Source organism: Leuciscus leuciscus (genome assembly GCF_965113295.1).
Source record: "Leuciscus leuciscus genome assembly, chromosome: 20".
NCBI lineage: Eukaryota > Metazoa > Chordata > Actinopteri > Cypriniformes > Leuciscidae > Leuciscus > Leuciscus leuciscus.
The window spans coordinates 12,494,946-12,518,249 of NC_138744.1; the positions used below are offsets into that span (position 1 = coordinate 12,494,946).

At 37.5% G+C, this 23,304-nt stretch overlaps 1 protein-coding gene across 11 annotated transcripts in view; it reads left to right on the forward strand.

Annotated features, from left to right (window-relative positions):
- Window positions 1–2,181: 2,181 nt before the first annotated feature.
- Window positions 2,182–23,304, forward strand: part of ptk2ab (protein tyrosine kinase 2ab) — a 65,365-nt gene continuing 44,242 nt past the window's right edge. For 2 of the 11 annotated variants that reach the window (XM_082149033.1, XM_082149039.1), the window contains exons 1-3: window positions 3,612–3,738; window positions 10,903–10,929; window positions 21,957–22,183. In XM_082149033.1, the coding sequence (XP_082005159.1) occupies window positions 3,702–3,738; window positions 10,903–10,929; window positions 21,957–22,183 (291 nt within the window). In that variant the 5' untranslated portion in view covers window positions 3,612–3,701. Of the gene's footprint in view, window positions 2,336–3,611; window positions 3,739–10,902; window positions 10,930–12,490; window positions 13,721–18,709; window positions 19,419–21,956; window positions 22,184–23,304 lie in introns of those variants that run through there. The other 9 variants (XM_082149041.1, XM_082149037.1, XM_082149042.1 and 6 more) reach the window with 9 other exon arrangements.

The window sequence follows — 23,304 nt, forward strand, 5'->3', positions numbered from 1 at the left end:
AAAGTTGTTCTTATTTCAAAAGAGCTGAATATAGAATCGGGTGAGGTTTGTGGAGCTGCCATCATGTACACAATTTCCTGAAAAGCCTTGGATCAAAGGAAATTGAGGTCCAAACACCAGCACTGCCTAAAGATGGACTGAAGCCATAATAAGTAGATTGCGTAACAGTGTGCCAATCTTTGTGGTGTCTCTGGAGTGGCTTGTAAGATTGTATGAAAATGTGCTCTTTTACTCTGCTATCTATCTGGGTTTTTGTCATTGCAGGGGTCTTTATTTATTTCATATCAGAAATGATTTAGGGGAATCTTGTAAATGTCTGGGTCATATTTGGTCCTCAGCAAAAAAATAAAAAAATAATAATATATATTTTATATGTGTGTGTTGTCAAAATAATGCAATAATATATAAATAATTTTAAAATAAAAAACAAATTTAAATATATCTTTTTTAATGAAATATACAGTATATACGTGTGTGTGTGTATATATATAGGCCAATGTATATATATATATATATATATATATATATCTTTTTTTTTTCTTTTTTTTTTTCTTTTTTTTTTTGCTGAGGACCAAATATGACCCAGACATTTACAAGATTCCCCTAAATCATTTCTGATATATATAATAAAAACGAAATTCTCATTATTACATGCAAAAAAATATCATTACTGTATCAAATGTTTTTTTCCAGATTACAACAATGAGATAAAGGGTGTGGGGTAAATGTGATTTATTGAAATTAAAATAATTTGCCAATGCATACACAATGTTCTAAAAATATTAATGAATAATACTTAATAAAATAGGCTTTATTTTCTTATAAAGTAAATTATAATTTCTTACTAAATATAATATATGGTTTTCTATTATTATTTTGCAGTAAAATGTTCTAAAAACTGTTTTGATTCGTGATGTTAGTTTTTTTACACAACAAAAACAAACAATCTCCTCCTAGATCAGCCCTTTATTTTCTTGCAAACACAGTGTTTTTAATGTCACATCTTTGAATGTTAATGTAGAGTCAGAATTTGCCTTTAATATTTAAATAAATATGACTGAATAAACATGGAGCCATTCTGAATCAGCCCTCTTGCTCAGGACGTGTTTGCAGAAGGGACCCTTGGCTGTTTTTTGCCGCCCATGCAAAGAGCAGTGATTGGCTGATGTGTAACATTCTGACCCTGGGGTCAGCCATCTAACTGTCAGACGTCACTGGAAGGAATTTTGGGGATGTGTCTGGAAGACAAAGCCAGCATACATCTATCCTGTCCCTAAGTCCCTGGATTGTCTGTGTAGGCGTGCAGCACATATCAGTGCTTTCAGAGCTGGTGTGCGCAGCATAAGAATGAATTTGTATAATTGAGAAGCAAAATAACAGACAGTTGATTCATAGAAATGATTCGTTTTGATGTCCAAGAAATATTTTGTGAGCACATTCTTCAGTAAAGTTGACAGGTGCAAATCATACTGATGTAGTCAAGTCAAGTGGATGGTAGGCTATTTTTTTCCCTTGTTGGTGACATTTCCAAATGAATCACAATCAACACCAACTTCAATATCTATAATAGGCCTATAGGCTAGTCTACTGTACCAGTAGCCTATATTATTTTTCCATTAGAAAATTATCATCAGCTAGATTATATTTTTGGTCTCAGGTCGAGTCAGCCATATTGGAGCGAGCGATTCAGAACTGCAGCAGCCAGCGTTGGGAAGCCCGATTCATTTACTGTATCGGTTCGTTCGACCCGTTCGTTTTAGCGAACCGATTCACTGATTCATTTGAGTCATCATTCAAGGGTTCCCTGAAGCCTATGGACTTCAACACATATTTAGTTAAATTCGCTGCATATCGCTATGTTTTCAATTAAGTTTATACAAATGTAAATTAACGTTAAAAATTATTTGCATTTGATGCTTTCACTTGAATTGAGATTTTCTCTTTTTTTTTTCTTCTTCTTTTTTCTTTTTTTTAAACAGACAAATGTTCCTTCCCGTCACACATGTCAGCGTTATAGTTATCATGTCACTCACATATATTTTAATTGTCAATTTTCTTTCTTATACAGTCCATTGATTTGCAAACGTTTTGCGAGTCGGTTCGTAAGAACGATTAAAAAGATTCGGTTCAGCATAATAATTCATTCGCGAATCGGTCATCACTATCAGCAGCGAGTGAGAGCAAGAGGGAGGATTCCGGCTTCAGATCCACTACAGACCCCACGGAGCCTGGACGGACCCACGAACAGCGTTAACGCGGGATACAAACCTAAGCCCAACACAACGGTGTTTATCAAGAGGGCGCGTTTTTGGAGGCATTCGATGAAAAGAATATGGTAAATATTGGTCCCTTGTTAAGAATTCACGTTTTATATTTGCTATAATAATTGCAATAAGTGTGTTAGCCTGGTAGCATAGCGTGAGGGGCTCAGATCTGCACTTGGACATGAAGAGTGGGCTTTCCTGGGCCAATTTGACATGTTGTGTTGAATTAGATTGTGAATGCGAGGCGTGTTATTGCATTGCAGCGTGCTTAGGATTCCCGTATCGTTATGAAATTTCTGATAAAAGTCAGCTATGCACGGTTTTGCAAGACAAAATGCTCCTGGCAATGCGAAAGAGACCATACCCAGCAATTTTAAGCCATTCCCAATGTTTTTTTTCCTCACGGAAAATGCGTCGTGTCAAATTTAACACCAATCTGCATGTTTAATAACCCGGTGTAAATATGTCTTGATCGCTGTTGGTTTGTTATCTTGAGTTAACTGTGTTGTGTTAGGGGCTGTGTATTGTTGTCCGACTGTTTCTGTTCACATGGTGAACTGAAAACAATAACAAAAGACAATGCAACCAGTTTTGTGCGAAGGCAAGCTTTATTAGCATTTGCCCTATGATGCCATTTGACCAATATTATGTATTTTCACGTAATGACTAGTTCTGATAAAATGCAGTGATTTCGCTTATTTGTTTGGGAGGCTGTAGCCCAATATCTCGGATAGCCTACATGGTTTAATATTCTGGAGGGTTGAACTGGTTAATTTCAATTCGATTACTGTTTTATAAAATAGAAGAAAAAACTTATTGGAAAAGCTACAATAATTAATAAGGAGGATGTGATATCTGTCCACAACCATATTAAATTATTGATCTATTTATCAAAGTTTTATTCTTTATTCTGCTTCTTTTCTTTTTATGCTGACTTAGAAATTCGTGAACGAATCGTTCTTTTGAGGCGGTTCTTTCTATTGAATCTCTTGAACCGCCTCGCACAACTTTTCTGAACGATTCGTTCACGAATCAGACAGATTTTTTCTTCTTAAATCAACATAAAGGCTTATTCGAAACCAAGTTGGTTTAAAAATACAATTTTATCAAAACGTGTGAAATCTGAATTACGTAAATAACTTTGAAAAAAACAACAACAACAACAACTAGTGATGCAGATTGCAGAACCGGTTGATTGCAAGGACCTGTTCGAGAGAGCCGATTCACGTAAATGAGTCACTAGTAAGTGTTTGCTCTTCACCTGCTTTTTATGGATGTTGACCAATCAGAGCAGCGTTATGTGGTGGGCGGGGCTTCTATAGGCGTGTGTATGTGTGGGTATCAGGAACCCTTTGCAGGTATTTTCTAGCGTTACGTCATTAGCACAGGTAAAGGAGCACTGAGGAAAGAGCCTGGAAAGGTACATGGAAATACATCATGCAGTTCTGGAGTTTTCTAAGTTGTGCTAGTGCAGGTACGTGAGTCTTTCTTATAGTGCTGACATTAATCACAGGGGCATTGTGTAATGGTAATCATTCATTATTTACAATCTGCTCAAAGACAGGAAGAGGGTTTCTAACAGGCAGCTTAGGGTCGGAAGCTTATTTCACATATATATATATATAACCCATCCAGGTGAAGCATCTCATTTGAAAACATTGCTTTGCGTACTCGCATATGGGCTCATCTATAAAACAAGAGGCATTTTTTCTGCTTCAGGGTGGAGTAGGGTTACCTCAAGCCATATTTCGTATTTCCAATGCAAATGTGATCGGAAGAACTCCAGGAGGCTTGGCTTGGTGTAGAGCTGTGCTCGAGGCTATGTTTTTATATGGTGGTGTATTTTCAGTAAGCCTCGATATTTGTCCTCAAGTACTGAATAAAAGTGGTGTGCCTGTGTGTATAGCCATTTTCACCGTTATTGCTTAATGTACACGATCCTGCAAAGGTTTTAAAGAATGTTTTGGTTCATTATTTTGGTTTGAGTAATGGTAGGGTGGTAGTGTCTTTAGCTTGTTGTGGTCTTTTACATGGTGGTTTAATGCTGTTTATCTGTGTTATAATTTATTAGGTTTAGTTTTTAAATGTCGTTCGCCATATGCAGGTAATGTGTAATGCATTGCAACATTTGTTTAGAACAAATTCCTGTGTATTTGACAAGTCTCAACATAGCTTTGGTCCGCTAGAGGTATTGGAATGATCCACCAGGCAGGCACAGCGAATGTTGTTTATGCATTAAATCAGCATTGATGTGAAACCTATGCTGTTGATGTTTTAAGAGTTTAGCCTACATAACATTCAGTAACCTTACAGTGAACTTGGATTGAAGAGTAAAGAGACCGTTAAAGGAATATTACGGGTTCAATGCAAGTTTAGCTCAGTTGACAACATTTGTGTTGATTATCTCCAAAAATTACTTTGACTCTTCCCTCTTTTTTATTAATTTTTTATCGCAAAACCAAGATTGAGGCACTTGCAATCTTGAAAAAGAAAGTGAATGGGGCAATTTTGGCAGATTTAAAAGCAGATTATGTATTATTTGAGCTGTGAAGCTGTTTAATCAATCATTTTTTTTGCAATCATTTTAGGTGGTTTGTTGTGTCATGGCATCAAAGTTGTAAAATTGAACATAACTTCACAGAGAAAAGCTCAAGCCATGATTTCTTTTTCTTTTCTTTTTTTTTAACACAAAATCACGTTAACATGCATTTTGTTTACATCTTGTGTCTATAATACTGTTTAACACATTGGCTCCATTCACTTCTATTGAAAGTGCTTCACAGTAACCTAAATGTTCATCTCTTTAAAAGAAAATGAGGGACAGTGGAAATAATTTTTTGTGATAATCAACATTATGCCACAAATGCTGAGCTTAACTCGCTGATCCTGGAATATTTCTTTAAATATATTTCCATTATAAATGTTTGTTGTTGTTGTTTTGGAAAGAAAAAAACTTTTACATTTATTATTTAAAAAAAGATATACATTTCAAATAAATGCTGTTATTTATTTAGAATGTTCTAGTCATCAAAGAATTCTCAAAAAAGTGTGTAATGGATTTTTCCCTAAACCTGACTATCTAGCATCTACAAATCGACACTTAATAAATAAATCTGTCGCGTCTACTGATCGACACTTGATAACTTTTGTACTCTAGCTCTTTGCGTCTTCCGTCGACAACTGGTCGAGTCTCTTACCCTAACTTCTTTGCTGCGCAGCGTAAATAACAAAAGAGACAGACTTCAGTAAATGTCCCTCAGATGGTTTATTCAAACGGCCGAGAGTTCTCGAGCAATACTCAGAGAAACTCGACCCAACAGAAGAATACAACAGGCTTTATAGGGTAAAGCCAGACACATCAAAATAGAATCATCATGACTAACATGTCAAGCTCTATCGATATGATTGGTTAAATTGTTTAAAGCCCCCCCCCCCCCCCCCCCCACCCTTTGTTAGTGACATCAGCAAAATATAAAAAAAAAACATTGTAAGGGGTTTATATTTTAGTCAGTCATTTCACAATACAGTAAAAGAAAAGAAAGAACATTCGCTGCTTTCCTGTAGCTCAGTGGTAAGAGCATTGCATTAACAACGCAAGGTTGTGGGTTCGATCCCAGGGGATTGCACATACCTATGTATAAATGTATAGGATAATGCAATGTAAGTCGCTTTGGATAAAAGCGTCTGTCAAATGCATAAATGTAAATGTTAATGTAAACATTGAGTCCATTTTCAAAGTTCCATTTGACCAAGGTTTCATTGAGTCAAAAGTTTGTTAGAAGGTTAGATCATATCGAAAGTTCGTCTGGTGGCTACATCCTAAATAAAAGGAAGTAAGAATTTATTCTGTTTTACTGTTAGATCTGGAATGGAAAGTTAGTCACCATCAGACATAAAAATGGGAAGTGTGATAAAAGTTTATCATAAGTTTAAAATCTAAAGTCAGATTTCCATGGTTAGTAACATAATTAATCTTATCTAGGCCTATAAAAAATCCACCTCAAGTGCTACAAATATTAAGCAGTACAACTGTTTTCAATATTGATTCCTCAGTAATGGCTGCTGAAATGTATCTTTGTCATCTCAGGAACAAATCAAAATATATTAAAATAGAAAAGTTATTTAAAATTGTAATAATGTTTTACAATATACATATCTTTACTGTATTTTTATGAAATAAAGGCAGCGTTTTTTGAAACACTTTTTTTATCAAAAACATAAAAAAATCGTACTGACCCCAAACTTTTTAATGGTAGTGTAGTTATTGAATACTTCCATGTACATTTTTTTGTTTATTCAGTAACTGAACTAGCTAATTAAATCATATGGTGGTTTGTCTGACATTGTAAATCTAGCTGTCAGCATTCTGATTTACTCATGTTGAATCATGTGTATTGTTCGACTATTGTATCGCCTTCAATGTTTACTAAAATTGGAATCTTTGTTCTGCTGTTAGTCTTGTATCTGATATTGATCGATGAGTGATGACTCAGTGATGGCTCGCGTAGTTGAAGTTTTTTTTTGCCTGCATGGGTGAATATTTATGTTACCATGACTCCAGAAGCGCATCAGGAAAATTTGGTAAAGAAGATCCAGTTTCTCCTGCCTGAAGTGCTGCTCAACCGAGCATTGGAATTGTCAGGTGTGTATTATTAAGCCAGGGCATGATGAGTGGAATGTGGATTTATTCAGCTCAGCCAGGCCTCAAGGTCTTTCCTCTGGGCTATTCATTAAGGGAATTATCCTGGGCTGCTTTTAGGCCGTAGGGTGACATTTTCTTTGTCATTATTACTATTGAGGTCAACAACACAAATAGCAGCGATGCGACATTTATGTCTGACTGATTTCTTTTTAATGATGATTTTTACTTTTCAGGGAATATCGTTTTTGGGAGATACTGTTCTGATCACATCATCTAGTGGGGGGTGTTCTGTGGTACCCGAAAGAAGATATTTTGACAAATGTGGTGTCTTTTGAGTCCAAACAATAAGTCAATGGAATCACTATGGATAAAAACATTCTTCAAAATACTTTTATGTTCCACAGAAGAAATAGTCAGAGGAAGGGTGAATAAAATGATGACTGATTTGTCATTTTTGGGTGGACCATCCCTTGAAGTCATCAGTGGTAAAGCCCTGTCATCCTGCATTGATTCAGGCCCCATTTACACTTTGTATTAAGATGCGTTTTGGTCGATGGAATCACTAGTAGATGAGGGAGACACATTCCCACATAAATCCGTCTCTTTTGTCCACTTTCGACCACTTTGGTCCTGATTTCTTTGAGGGGAGGGTCGATGGGCGGGTAAATTAAATATATGGGCTTTTTCAGATCTTTTGATCTAATGGACAAAATAGGCTCATGCAATTTACATATGAACATGAAAGGAGACGACGGAAAAACACAGAAAGCAGCAGCTTTTGTTTCTGCTCTGAAAGCCACAAGACCATTCCAAACGCTGTGAGTGTGTGTTAGAAATCAAGAATGGCGAGAGAACATTGTGCTTGGTATGTTTTTCGTCTTGAAACTAAACTTAGGTCTTCAGCCAACAAACTTTAAATCCCGTCTGTCTAGTGCGCTTCCCATTACGCATTAAGTCAGTAGGCGAATGCGTTTTCAACTACCTTTGGAAGTGGCCGAAAGTGGACAAGCTTAACTTTTTGGACCCCGTTTGCACCAGTATTTGGCGTCGTCCACTTGTGATCCAATTGATGAAAACGCTTCTTAATTCCAGGTATAAACGGGGCCTAATTAAAGTCATCTTACCATCTGTACCTTAAAACTGGTCTCAATTCAGCCTCTGTCAGTCAGCAGCACCAACGTGCTGAGTCTTTATGGCACTGTCTGTCACAGAGCTGTGACTGCTGAGAGGAAAGATAAGAGGTTAAGAAACGGGTGAATTTGTGCGCTGTAAGCAGAGGGGGGCTTTGAGAAGGGTTTGCACTGATGGATGTCTTTTGTAGATGCTGTTGAGAGGGGTCAATCCTCTCCTCGCTGTCTCTCATTCTTACTCTTCCTTCTCCCCTGTGGCTTACTCTCCTCCTATCCTCTGCCCTGAGTAAAACACATCTCTCTCTGTTATGCTTTTGACTCTATTTGTACTTGCTTTTAAGAAAAGCAGAAGGGATACATACATACAATTCTGACCAATAATTATTTTGATGTTAATGTGGCTGATAAATGGCAAGACAGATATTAAAATACTTTTTTGTCTAAATAAATTCAAATAAAAAACTAACAATTAATTGTTTTAAATGGTGCAAGTAAATTTAGACATCACAAAATTATAATGTACAGTATAAAAAGATTACCCTACATTCAATATTTGAGATTTGCTGAGCATTACATTTAACAGTGTTATTAAATTAGTTTTTTTAAAGTGAATGTAAGATGACTGCAAAAGCATTTAAATGTACAAATAGAGGAATTGAGCACGTGCAATTACATATTTACTATTTATTGATCCCAAAAAACGACAAAAATCTTGAATATCAGATGACAACTTGATATGGTACAGATATATATTGTGCATTTCTCAAAATATGCCAGTGCAACTTCCTGTTTGCATTCGTCCATTCGTTGGAAAAATTAGTTTGAGGATTTTAACAGTTAGAAAGATATTTTCCGCTTTGCTCTGTCATTGTGAGCATAATATTTAGCTTGCTTCTAATCTTAGTTTTCATGTTATTTCCTAGATTTATTCTTTGTGTAAAATGCTCTGGGTGTCATAATAACTTGGCATCAGCGTTTCATAATAACAACTGACGTTCTCAGAAAACTTGTGCAAGATCATCTGGCTGTTATTCAATAAGCAATAAAGGCATAATTAAGATATTGGCTGTCATCCCTCTTTAGTCTTGCGTAGTTTTGCTTTTTTATTACGAGTTTTGTTTTTTGTTGGAAAATCAAAATAAAACCAGCTTCTCATGGTAGAGTTTCTGGTCCAAGCTTGTCATTTATGGTCCAAGTTGGTGTAGAAAGCTGTTATGGCTGGAAGTTGATCTTTTTGACAACCTTGTTCCATCAATAAAGAAGCTGCCATATTCCAAAAATCCAAGTGTTTTTGTCTTATATTTATTTACAGAGACATTTCTTTTATATTCCTGTTGAAAACATTGCTGTAGCATGACTGTCAGTTTTTGGAATTGAGCACTTTCTCGGATTGGTGTGATGAATCAGTCAGGAGATTATGTGAGCGATAACATCTCAGCCTCTTCTCCTGCTCTCACTCTTACAGTCTCACAGTCAGGCCTGGAGCTACAGCGCAGCCTATTACAATAGACGAATGCGATGTGTGTGTTCATTTATGACAATTTACTGATCTTCTCTGTTCTCGATGAAGGATGGCTTCAGTGTTTGTTTCTCTGAGCTGTCTATTTTTCACAATTACTGTCTGCTTTGCTTCTATTTCCCTCTAGTGCCATGCGAGCTTTAGGTTGATTGTCAGTTTGATAGCTGCCTGCATTTATGAGAAGATCTCGCTGGCATTAACTCTAAAGCTGAACATAGTTCACGGAGTGAAAGTTGGTCGCTGGCAGAGAAAAACAAACCATATTTTTTTAGGTTTTGTAGAGTACTGCAGTGACCTTTGAATTAAGTGTAGTCTTATATATTATCACAGTTACAAAGTCTGACCGCCTTTTTGCTTATTCACCTTTTCAGCAGAATGCAGTGTGAAATACTGATGCTTTGAATTGCTGAAATGCCCTGCATTCCAATTAAAGTGCAGTGAAATTCAGCATCTACAATGAAAAGATTATCCAGCTGTATAATGAGATGGCTTTGCTGTGGTGGTGATCGTCGCTCAGCCTCTGGCTGACCTGCAGTGGGCTCAAGAATGACCTCATTCTCTGCTTTTTGTATCACTCTGTCCTTTCTGTGTTCTATAGTTTCATGCTAATGATCCTCGGACATAATTCTATTCTATTGTGTTATGTTGTGTTCCAGACAAAATTTTTTTATGTTCAGTTTTTTGTTAATGATCACTGGTCAGAATTCTATATTCTATTCTATTCTATTCTAGACACAGAAATGGAAACCTTTAAAACCCCATTAAATGGCTTAAAGAGGGCAAGTTCCATTCATGTGTTGAGATATTTACCGTATTTTCCAGAAAATAAGTCACACCTGACTATAAGTTGCACCTGGTCAAAATTGCATTGTTGAAAAAAAAAACTGATTGCATCGTATCTGTGTGTATGTCACATTTTTTTTTGTCAATTTTGAAATAATGTAACATACCATAAAGTGAATGAAGCATTTACAAACATTCATTATAACAAAAAAATAAAAATAAAAATCATGTTTGCATATAGATTGGTCTGGGTTTTAGAATTTCTAGTATCAGTCTAGTAGCAGTATTTGTGCTTAGTTGTAATTTCATATTTTTTCCCTGTTTGTTTTCCTTTTCTGTGTCAGTGGTTGTTTCAGATGCATTTATCATTACGTGCACATAAACACATAGTCTTGACTGTAGCTGGTGATTTGAAGTTGAATGTGTAGATTACCAGAGCAGTTGACAGCTAGAGGGCTCTCTATACACACACTGGTGCTTGAACATACAATCCAATGCTTTTGTATAATGAAGATTATTTCTGCAACTGTATAAACTCTAATATGATTCTGTTATTTTTTGCAGATATTTCAAGGATATCATATTATGCAGGTAAGCCAACTTTCCCTTTTACTTTGCCTTTCTCGCTTTCTCTCTGAAATGGATTTCAAATTGATCGGAGGGGGGGAAATGTCAGCCTAACCTTAATCCACCATTTACTGAATGTGAATTGAGTAGAGCGTGTTCTCCTATAAAGCAGATCAGTACATTCTGTTCCAAAGCCTGTCAGCTGCCTTTGGGCTGCCCATATGACAATGGAGCTGCATTTTAATTCCCCCCATAACCAGCTTTTCTCATTTGATGTATTATTCATTTATGTAAAAACACGTTTTAACGCTGTAAACTCTCAAGCTTTGGGTTTTTCTTTTCTTTCTTTTTGTTTTGTGTGTGTTTTTGCTCATTTAGTGGTGTAGAGGGAGTGTTGTTCAACTGTAGATGTGTAGTTTGCTGGTGCATCTTCAATTCATTCATAGTTTTCTGTGGATCAGATTCAAGATGCCCATCCAATCAGCTGATGCTTCATATTTTTAACCTTGTTTCTTTCCATCACCAAGGGCATTACTGTTGGAAGGAAGGAGGGCCTTTTTAGACAGTAGGGTTCCTGTGTGTCTGTTTGGCATCTATGGAGACCATTATTAAGCACAAAATGGGGCCTATTAGCTGATATTTGAGAATGCGGTTAGTATAGCAGGAAATGACCTGTTTGCCCTCCCTATAGGGAACGAGTGCTTGGAATGGTAATGAATATCTCTGGCAAACATGGCAAGGTGAAACTCTTAAATAACACCAGCAAATTATTTTCTGCATTATATGCTTTGAAATCAAACGGTAAGTTAAATTATAACAAAATAATGCACAAATCTGCTGGTACAGGTCTTGTACTGTACTCAGTACAGGTCAGGAAGAACTGTTCTTCCTCTACTAAGTTTCATGACCTTTGTCTGTTTTGGTCATCACTGTATTTATCCATAAAAGACAAGTGGTCAGCATTTCTCCATTCTCTTTTCAGCACTCTCTTAATATTTTTTTTTTTATTATTTTTTTTTTATACAATTAACTGTCCTGTCTAATAATACAAATGGACAATAACACTTCCAATATATATGGCCAGTTCAGATATCTTAATGAAACAAAAGTATTGAACATCAATTCTAGAGATTTGTTTTTCATTGGAAGTGCACATTTTATCAAGCCAAATAACACTACTTTGTTCACAAATAAAGAAATAGTTTGAATTATCATTAAAAAGATGTGAACCAATTATTATATAAAATATAATACAAATATAAACTGAAGAGAATCAAAGAGAATCTGCTGTCTTTTTTTCCTTCTGATTTTTAAAAAGGTTTTTCAGTAAAATTCAGATATATTTTACATAAATATTTGCAAAAAATATGATTTTTTTTTACAAGTTTTGTGAATGTTATTTACTACTATCATTAAATCGTGATATTGACTGCATTTTAGATATAGACAGTGCCATTGCTGACTGAATTATGGTAAATCTCTGATATTTTTTGTGTTTGTATAGTAAATAGCACAGAACAAAGTCTTAGCTGTAGTTTGTAATCTGAAAAGGTATGTTTGGGATTACACAACTTCTGAACTATTTCTTCAGTACATTGAAAAACTGTGTTGAAGTTATGTAAATTGCAAAGCTTGATGATGCACTTGTTTTCTAAAAATAAAAACTTTAGCTACATTTGCAGTGATGTTTCATTGTTTATTTATGTGCATCTCTGCAAGTATGGGCTGTTGTCAAAAACAGGAAACAGGCTTCCTTCCTTTAGCCTTTGTCAGGTAGCTGACGGACATTCCTTCAGTCGCTCTCTACATGAAACTCCACAGCTGTCCTGAAGAGCCACAAACAGCCTCTTGATGAAGCATACAATATAACATTTCTACCATCATTCATAAGGTTATTAGGGGTTCTTCGAAACGGTAATGCTTTGTATTTAAATGTGCAACACAATACCGAGAATGTAAACAGAAGCCGGACCGCCCAACTGAATAATCCTGGTCAAACCCTGACCCTGAAAAACCTGCTCAGCTGCTTCTTTTAGCTTGGTGGTCTGTGTTTTGTAAACATAAACTGGTCAGCCAATAGCAGTTGGTTTCACAGGACTCATTAGCATACTTAAAGAGGCCCCTCCCCTCATTTCAGTTGGCCTGATTCTCTCTCTCTCTCATCCCTCCCTGTTACACATACTTTCTCTCCTGACACACTCTGCCGGATTGTGAAACTTACACACGCCGTCACCGCAGTCTCTCTTAATCTGGATGAACCTCAGAAAGGCAGCTAAAAGGAAGCATTTTAGCATGTGAGGATTATTCTTGTCGACATTTCTGCTTTTCCTCCAGCCTTGCCTGCAGCATCCATTCTCTGGAATACTCTGGACAGCTGTGGGATTTCCCTGTCACTTTTGGATGTTTTTCCACTGCTCATGTTAGTGGTTTTCGAAAACAAGACCAGCACACCTTGCATTTGTATCTACCTGGCGTCCACCCTCTTTCCCATTACCGCATGCTCTTCTGGATCACTTCATGTTTTCGCACTTCTGGATTAGAGCATCCGTCAGCTGACCAATCACCTTCCTGTGACCTCGCACTACGCCCCGCCACAAGCCTTTGAGGGCCATCCCTGGTGGCCTGGTCAAAGTGCGTTGCGGTGGGCCGGGGTCACCCCCTGCTCCCTATGACTGTGTCAGGGAGTCGGAGAGCCGCTGGGCCTGGGAGAGAGACGAGAGAGGAGGCCAGCGGATGGAGAGCAGCGGCTGCAATCCCTTCCCGCTGTGCTGGGCACGAGGAGCCAGCGTTTACTCCTACCCTCCCCCTCTGCCAAGTATGTCACCCACATACAGCACTGCAAACCACTTCCACGATACTGTTTCACGCTCGATCTGTCTTACAGGATGTGGAGTATTGATTTAAAGGAGGTTGAGGAGAAAGGTGTAGGAGGTCCGATATGACCTCTCAGTGGTTTTCGTCTCTAGGTTTTTGCTACTGTCCTTTATTGTGGTATTTACTCTCAAAAGAAGTGCTTTTGAATTGGGTTTAGTTTAATATCTCGGCAGATGCCTTCTAGCACATCATCTATATTTGTAGGGCTGTGCCGCTACAATCTTACATTGTTTTATTGCACTTATTTTTCCTCACAATATTGCATCAGTCCTTCATGTTTTAGAGTAGTTTTATTTATGGTACGAGATAAAAGTGAAGCGTATCGCACAAGAGATTCACTCACTCGTGTTTGGTGAAGTATCAATCATGATCTATCTATTATATTTTGTTTAATGTATTGTGAGATAGTTGACCATTCCAACCTTAGTTTATACGGAGTCGACAACCTGTTAGACCTTCGATTTATTTTGCTATGTGGATTAGACTACTGTTCAAAGGTTTTTTGTTGTTTTTGAAAAAGTATCTTATGGTCACCAAGGCTGTATTTATTTGATTAAAAATACAGTAAATAAATAAATTAATATCGTAAATTAAATATTCAGCAGCCGTTACTCCAGGTTTCTTCAGAAATCATTCTAAAATGCTGGTTTGGTGCTCAATAGACATTTCTTAATATTATCAATGTTGTAAACAGTTGTTCTACTTAATATTTTTGTGGAACCTTTGATTTTTCTATTTCAGAAAGTGCATTTTATTTGAAATAGAAATCTTTTGTAACATTATGAATGTCTTTACTGTCTGTTTTGATCAATTTAATTTATCCTTGCTGAATATAAATATTAATTTCTTTAAAGCTACACTGTGATATTTTCCCCCATCTAGCGGTGAAATTGTATATGACTACCCAGTGAATATTAGTTTCTGTTCCTTTCAATTTCGAGGGCATTTTAACTCCTACGGTGGCCGTATTATTCCAAGATTAACATGGCTTCCAGTTTGACTTCGTCCAATTGCGCCTTTAAAACTATCACCTGTGATCCGTCGCTGCACAGATTTATGTTACAAGGTAAACAATACTTTTTCACCATTGACGTGAGGAAAAGTAACGCAAGTTATACTAGAGGTCGTTCTGGCGTTATGCACAACCATGCTATGGTTAGACAAGCAACTATAAAACTTCGAATTTACACAAATAGGCTGGATTACCTGCCGAGAAGAAAGCAGGCAACTTCGGCGTCCGTTTTAAAATCTTTGCTCCTCATGAGCTCTTTCCATCTGGGAAAAGTTACTCCAATATTGACTTTGGTCTTGCTGATTTGCCTGTCGCGTTGACGTTTTAATTCTCTCTTTCGCTTCCTTGGCGACTCTGCTACATGTCCTCGAAAATAGGCGTGATCCTCCATCAGCAATCTTTCAAATCTGCCGGCAGTCGCGAGTAATCTCCCCCTCGCATTCGTCTCTGTGTCACTGAGTGTAAAGCGCGAAAGGCGAAGCTTGAATTTACAGGTATGTCCCTCTTTGGCTAATGTAGTTTCAAGATGGAGGGGCAACATGGCGACCGGCATTCGAACCCCTCACCCGTATACTTTCAATGGCAGATTATAAACTTACGGGAATACTTTATTACTTGAAAGAAGTAAATATACATTAATGAGCACATATATTTTTGAAAGAACTAAGTGTTTTTTGCTAAGAATAAAAAAAATTAAAAAATTACACAGTGTAGGTTTAAAAAAAAAAACGTACTGACCCCACACTTTTGAACAGTAATGTATAGTACCAGAGTAGGCAGTTTAGTCTTAGATTTGTATCGCACATCACTTACATGAGAGCAAGGGTCAGATTTGAATTTTTGCAGTCTGACTTGAATCATATAATTTATTATTCACGGACCAAAGATTATTTTTTTACTTGCATTTGCCACTGAATGTGTGGCCTGTATGCCTATGTATGCCTATGTTTACCCTTCCTGATTCCCAAAAGTTGATTTATCCTGTTTCCCGTGTACAAGTCTGGGCAAAGATATTAAAATTTGCTTATTTCTTTCAATTATTATTTCTTTTTTGACATGGTTTCAATGAAAAGCAGCCCCATTAGAGCAAGGAGTTTTGAAGGATCTCTTCTGTATTATAGGACTGAGAAATCAACTCGCTGTCTATGAGCTCCAACTCATTAGGCTGAGTTTAATGAACAATCAGAGAGCCTGATTATCTCTCCGCTGACATCAGTGCAAGAGCAGTCATGTAGGTGGAGTGTAGCTTCATTACTGAGGGGTGAATTCCCACCTGAGCTACACCGATTGTGTATGTGGGAAGCTTGGCTCATACGGAATACCAAATGTATCGTTATTTATTGTCAGTGAGATCTGTGAGTTTCATTGTGTGGCTGATGCAGAAATATTTACACTTGTATTTTATTGTATTTATTTTAATAGGCATTCCCGATATTAGCTTTCCTACAGTACATACTTATCTAATTGCTGTGAAATTACCATTTGTTTATAGCTGAGTTAATCAAATCTCAGCAATACTGGCATTAATTGGAGATTATATGCCTTTACAAATTAATATACCAAAGGCACACAGCATGACAGCCACTTTCAATTCTTTTCTCACATTTACTCTTGGGACCTATTTCACACAGCGATTGCAGTTTACTGCCCACTGCCACCCAAGCTGCAGAAAGGAAATTGTAATTGTATTATTTGATCATAAATTTCATTTATCAAACATAATTTATTTCTTTCTTTTTTTCTCTCTCTAACTGTCCAGGCCATAGATAAAATCAGACCTCCTGCATGGCTAGCTTCTCTTCACCACAATCAGCAGGTTTCCTTTTTCTGTGCACCAAATACAGATTTTATAGCCATTAAAAGATGAGAATTAGTAGTAGTGTGTTTTTTTTTAATGGAAGTGGTTACAAAAAATGAATGTATCTTCATTTTAAACATATTTTTTGTTGAACTTAAAAAAAAAAAAAAAAAAAATTTATAGCTATCAAATCTAATATATTGAGTGATTCCAATATTCAAGTCTGTGATTTTGAGTAAATGGAAAAGACCTGTTTTTATTTGACATTCAGAAATGTTGTAGCCTTACTAGCCTAGAATTAAAAGACGGAAGATACTTGTTCCTGCAGTGGCATTAGCAAAGCTATTGCTCATTAGACACAGCATCATGCATTATGGTCTTTGTACATATAGCCATTCACAACCTAACCATAAGCTCTACTCTTCAGCACAATGGTTACCATAAAACCTTCAGCATAATAGAAACTCCTTTAAATGTCAAAAATAACTGAACATTAAACATTACCAGGTCTTTCCCTTCACTCAAAAACACATAAAATAACACTTAATTTCAACATTTACTCTCCTGATCCAGCCATATGCAAAGCATGCTGGGAAATAAAAATCCTCCGTCCAGTTTCAGTTAAAGCAACAAAAATCATTTACGTAATCTCAACACAAATGGATTAAGTAAACTTAAATGTTAAATTTAAGTGGATTGAACCCAATGCAGTTAAGTTAGGACAAAATGTATAGCAATTGTGTTGCATTAGCTCATTTTAATTAAGTAATTTGAACAAGCAGCAAAATCATATTTTTCAGGATAGATTTAGTAGCAATACTGTGTATTACACATAAAAAGTTGGAAACTGACCTCTGTTAGCCAAGGGCAAAGAAATGAGGACACAGTGACAGGGCAAAAGTACATGAAGAGGAACAAGAAAAGAGAGATGAAAACTACACCTTTTCTTTTGTCACACCTTTATCATGTCCAAGGGTTTGAGATCTAATAAGGCAAAATAAATGTCAGTCTCTCTCTCTTTCTCTTTTTCCTTCCAGCTCCTGTCTGTAAAGAAATTGAGTTGGAATTGGGATAAACCATTCCTGTCTTCGAGGCGTGTGTTTGCTGCAAAGAATCTGTATGTCTTTTGGTGTCATCTTGTGAGAGGAGACCGAATCCTCTACCTATGGGTCTGTGCAGAATTACCCCATGAAAAGAGTCTCTTTAGTCATCTTCTAAGTTTAGCCTATAGCTGTGGAGGAGCCAGTGAAATAAACCTTAAGTGAGAAAGAGATATTGAAAGAGACCACTCTCACTATCAGATGTCTCAGCTTACGTTTCTTGAGCTCAGATACTGGAGCTTTTTGTGTGGTGTCCAGTCTCTCAGAGATTGAGTTCTTTGAAAAGACTATTGCTGGGAGAAAGATAAGGTGAAGGCACAGCACATGCATGCTAAAGTGATTACAGTATGACACCAATGTGTCTAAGCAATGACTTTAGTTTTATCTAAATTATGTAGTTTTAGGATGTTTGGTCAATTGTTTTGTTTCTTTTTTCTTTTTTTTTTTTGCTTTGCTTTGCTTTGGCTTCGGCTTTGGCTTCAGTTTAGACTTAGAGCATAAATTGTTATGAACACAAATGTTGTGATCAGAGTTTCTGTCTCATCATTTGCCATGTTCTTTTGAGCAACCATAATTTTACGTTTAAGTTGCACTTTAAAGTTTTGTATCACGGATCTTTTGTTTAGGCTGCAGTCCAATAAGAGAGGGAAGTATTTAGGGGGAAACTGATAATCATTCTGGCTACTGTATGACTGAGATTTTGGAAAATCCTACCGAACGCATCAAGTACTGAAACAAAGCTTCTCTCTCTTGCCTCTGGTTCAGTCAAGGACATTTTACTGAATAATCTTATGCACAGTGAATGAACTACCATTCAGTAATTTTTCTTGTTTGATTCAATGTAATGTCACTGGATCTATTTCCTCTATGGAAATAGCACAGCTAAATATAATATTCTCAGGTGTTACCGTGCAAGCTCTTGTGGCCATATTTAGTGTCAGGATTCATAACGGTTCAGGCTCAAGCAAAAGATTTGAAATTTGAGTGTTCCAAATTATATTTTTGACTCCCCCATTTTGACTCTTCCAAAGGATTGTCCAAGACAGTAATCCAAATTTTTTTTATGTTTTATTATGTCACAGAATGTAGCAGAAATACAACATTCAGATGATATTTGCTAGAGTTTGAATTAACTGTCAATGCTAGGTGCCTTTGTTATCAGTCAGATATGTGTGTGAACTCCTCCTCCTGACCAAGGTCCCATTGAACCACGTGTGTTTACTTGTGGGCGAGTGTACATTCGTGTGTGTATGTAGGCCGGTGCGAGTGAATGCAGTCTATTAGCTGGTTTAACTCGAGTGCTGTGATTTTAGGGCCGTTGAATCCAGGTCTTTGACTCATGATCGTCTTGTCAGGAAGTGTTGTGTATTCTCCTGGTCTCCTCAGGGCAAACGCACAGGATCTGTATCACCGGTTACGTGAACCATGGGCCAGTCTGGACACATTATGATAAGCAGGATGTGATGTCACACAGAGGAAGCTACTAAAATGTATTGTCCGTTTGAATATGTGAGGGCTGGAATTTGTGTCCGAAATGTGTACCAAAAGACTGACAGCGACAACGTGGATTTAACGTTTTGTTGACGTCCTTTGGACCCACCGAAGTGTATGTGTGCTTTGCACTCTAGTGCTTGCTTCAGATCATTGTTTCTGTTTTTAGAGGGCCGTTTGAGCCCTGAACTATTGAGATCTGCGCTGGCGTGTACGTGCTGGCCCTTCTTCAGAAAAGGTAGGAGAGGAGCTCAAAATGAACTAAAACTAACTTAAAAACTGCTATAAAATGGGTCTTTTGCACTTACCAGTTGTTTCACATTGATTTAATTTACCATTTGCAGGGATTATTGTGTTGGTCGCCTTAATTTTGTTTAACGTCATTTTTCGAGTTATTTATAGATTAGGTAGTTATTATATACCAGTATCTCTGTGGAATGCTTGAAACTGATTGGTGAAATAATGAATGATGTCCAAGGCAACTGGCCACTCGTCTGCTTTGTTCAGGGTTTATTTTACGATAATGACCATCAGGCTTATCGTCACCAATATGCTTAGCTGTTAACCATCATAATAGAGCTGCAGACAAATCGTGGGAATGTTTTGAGCTGATTTAGTTGACGTGAAACAGTCAGCCATTGTGGTGTTGACCTTGCGGCTTTGGAATGCTGTAGTTTGCCATCGTGGATTGTTGTACTTGAAGCTTTTTTGGCAGAATATCTGACATTATCATAGTCCCCAAGGCCACTCGTCTGGCATGCTTGCAGGAGACATCTGTCCCTCTGAGGTGTTGGTGTCTGGACCTTTTCCTTTATTTCCTCCTAGGAGTCCAACCTCCTGTTAGTGTCTGCAGTATCCTGCTGTAAATTTTGCTCTGACAGTTAAATATTGTGCTGATCAGCCCTTCAGCTTTATCAGCGTTGATCCAAAGCTTTGGAATTGCCTCGCTGTGTTCTGGTGACACCTCTGAAGCGACTCGACTAAGAGCTTTCATTGTCTTTTGTCAGTGTGTTTTGATTTATCTGTGTGTTCTGCAATGGATGTAAATGTTTTGTGCTCTGTTTAATGTGTTTTTCTTTTCTTTCTATTCTGAACAAGAATATTCACTAAAGCTGATAGTTCAGCCATTTACTATAGCTTTCCCATACACTAAAAATATTAAATTGTGGATGTTCCTGCAAGCTTTTTCCATTTGATTGATTATCAGAAGCAATGATATTAGGGGCTTTCGCACCGAATAGTTCTAGGAACTAGCCACTAGGGTGGTTTCCCGAGAACTAATGGTTCCCCTAGGAACGTTTTCCTGTTGTTTTTCGCACCGTCAGTAGGAACTCTGAAGTGACGTAAGCCGCGCTTCTTGTTGTGATTTTTATTTTGACGGCGCGGTGGACCTTTATTTTGACGGCCCTGAGAACGCCAGAGAACTGTTATACATAGAAAGTAGACAGTAATGAAAAGTTATTAGCGTATGCCGTCTGGTTGATGTCCAGTGTCGCTAGCTGAGCAGAAATACATAATCATGTTTGGCTTGGTCCCCTCAAAGTTGCGTTGGATTTTCTCCTCAGCGTAAAGGTTAAGAGGCCCATCTATCACTGTTTTCCGTGTTCGTCAAGTTAGTTTCTGGAGTAAATAATAATCTGTAAGCTATAATATGTGTTTACACTGCCTTTTTAAAAATGGCTGGTGTTTTGCGTGCGTTCGGCCAATCAGCGTACACTTATGACTCAGATAGTTTCTATAGTGCTGGGTTAGACCTTACTCTGAAGTAGGAGCTAAATTAGTTCCTCCAAAAGGAGTTCCTAGAACTAAAATCGTTCCTAGTTCCTGCGGCGCGAACGCGGCAAAATCCGGGTACTTCTGCCAATAGTTCTAGGAACTATGAAAAGGTTCCTCCAGTGCGAAAGCCCCTATTGTAATAATCAATTGTTCTGTAACGATAAAGGATTTATACATGTTTCTTATTATAATAATAATAATAATAATTGTAACACTTTTCAATGTTAGTTCACATTAACAAATGTAGTTAACTAATGTTATTACACGGCTCTGTGAAATACTTGATTCTGATTGGTCAATAGCGCCATCCAGCGGTATGTTATTCCCAGATAACAACCGCTCAAAACAGATAACGCAGCTCATCCGGGTTACTGAAGTCAGCAGTGCTATACGCCTGCTAGGAACGGTTTTTCTTTGTGGAAGTTTTGTGTTTGGTGAGCTAATAAAATATTAAAACTCAGTCGAATCAATATTTTGTGTACAGCTATTTAATTATGCCATCCCGTATCGTGGACTCGCTCTCTCTTATTTCATACAAATGCAGCTGCTGCCATTTTGTGACCATTGTTTTGTACATTATGAGATGCAAACAGGTACGATTTTAAAACCGTTTAATCTGAAATCAATATATCTTATCCCCATAATTATTTTATGTGGCGAAATGCTGTTTAATAAGTGATATGAATGACTGTATACCGTATCTCTTAAATGTCCATTTAGTTTGAACTTGCCGCGCTGTAACTGCTCTCTCCGCGGAAGCTGTGCTTTTAAAGACCTCAACTCAGATCAATATTGCGTGTCTAATTATTTACTTATGTGGCAAGTAGCCGTGTAATAAGCGGGGTAATGTACATCCAGCCGGTGGTTCTCTCAAAATAACCCTGGGTTATTTTGAGAGAACCACCGGCTGGATGTACATTATCCCTTACTTAACAAATGGGAATATTTCATTATTTATACAATTTTATATATATATAATATATACCTTTGTTCTCTGCAGAATATGACAGACAGTTAGCACCCACCAAAGCCATGGCAGCGGCTTACCTGGACCCCAACCTGACCCATGCCCTGAACCAGGGGGTCAAGCCTCGCTTCAGTGCAGGGATGGAGCGGACGGCAGGGGCTCTGGAGCGCGTGCTCCGAGTCTTCCACTACTTCGAGAGCAGTAGTGAACCCTGCACATGGTCCAGCAACATCCGACACGGGGACTCAACTGATGTCAGGGTGAGTTTGCAGATCGACTGGGTCACCCACTAATTTGTTCTCCAGGATACACAATACAGAACTGTTACTTTTAGGGATGACCAAATCGTTTTCATCCAGGAGAGAGAAATGCAATTTCATGGTCTTATTGAGACTGATGATATTAGGGTTAGGGTGTTATGTTATTTAATGGGGGGCCTATTACTATTTGGTAAAAACTGAAATTGAAATTGTTTACATTATTTAGTGCTGTAGGAATCTTGAATCTAGGTAAAAAATATACTATAAATGCAACTTAAATGTTAAAAATGTATTATATAACATTAACTGCCATTTATAAAATAAGTATTGTTCTTTGTTAATTTGCTTTTTACACTAGTTTCACACATACACACAGATCAAGGTGTTTTTTTCATTCTGGGATGCGACACCACAGCTCATGCTCCCGGTGTGAATGCTGTAATCAGTTAATGTGAGTGTATGTGATGTGAATCCGGTGTTACGTTTGCTCAAGGTAATCGGCCAATTGTTGTGTGCAAGAATGCCGGATCTACAGAGAACAGTCAAATGAATGCAAATATGCATACATAGAAAATATCTCGACTGTAGAGAGCATGTCAATATGAAAACAAAGCCAAGATATTTGAGAAAAGTGGGAAATCCTGGCTGGATGATTTAATTTCCGGAAAATAAGGACATGTCTGGAAAAAAGAGGACGTATGGTCACCCTGTTGTCGAATTTTGTATGTGAGTTCTCCTTCTCCTTCTCCTTCTCCTTCTCCTTCTCCTTCTCCTTCTCCTTCTCCTTCTCCTTCTCCTTCTCCTTCTCCTTCTCCTTCTCCTTCTCCTTCTCCTTCTCCTCCTCCTCCTCCTCCTCCTCCTTCTCCTCCTTCTCCTTCTCCTCTTTTGCTTTAAAAAACATTGCAAAAACATTATATAGATTAATTTCTGCCATCATGTTGGTTCTCATCCATAACATAAAAACAGTGGCGGTTCTACATTGAATTACACCCTGGGCGAGACCCCCTTCGAGCTAAGACTAAACCAATTCACCTTGGTAGTGGTGACCAAGTAATCGTTTTGTATTACCTATTTTTATTAGCCATTCAGACAATTCAGAAAAACAAAAATGTGTAGGAAAT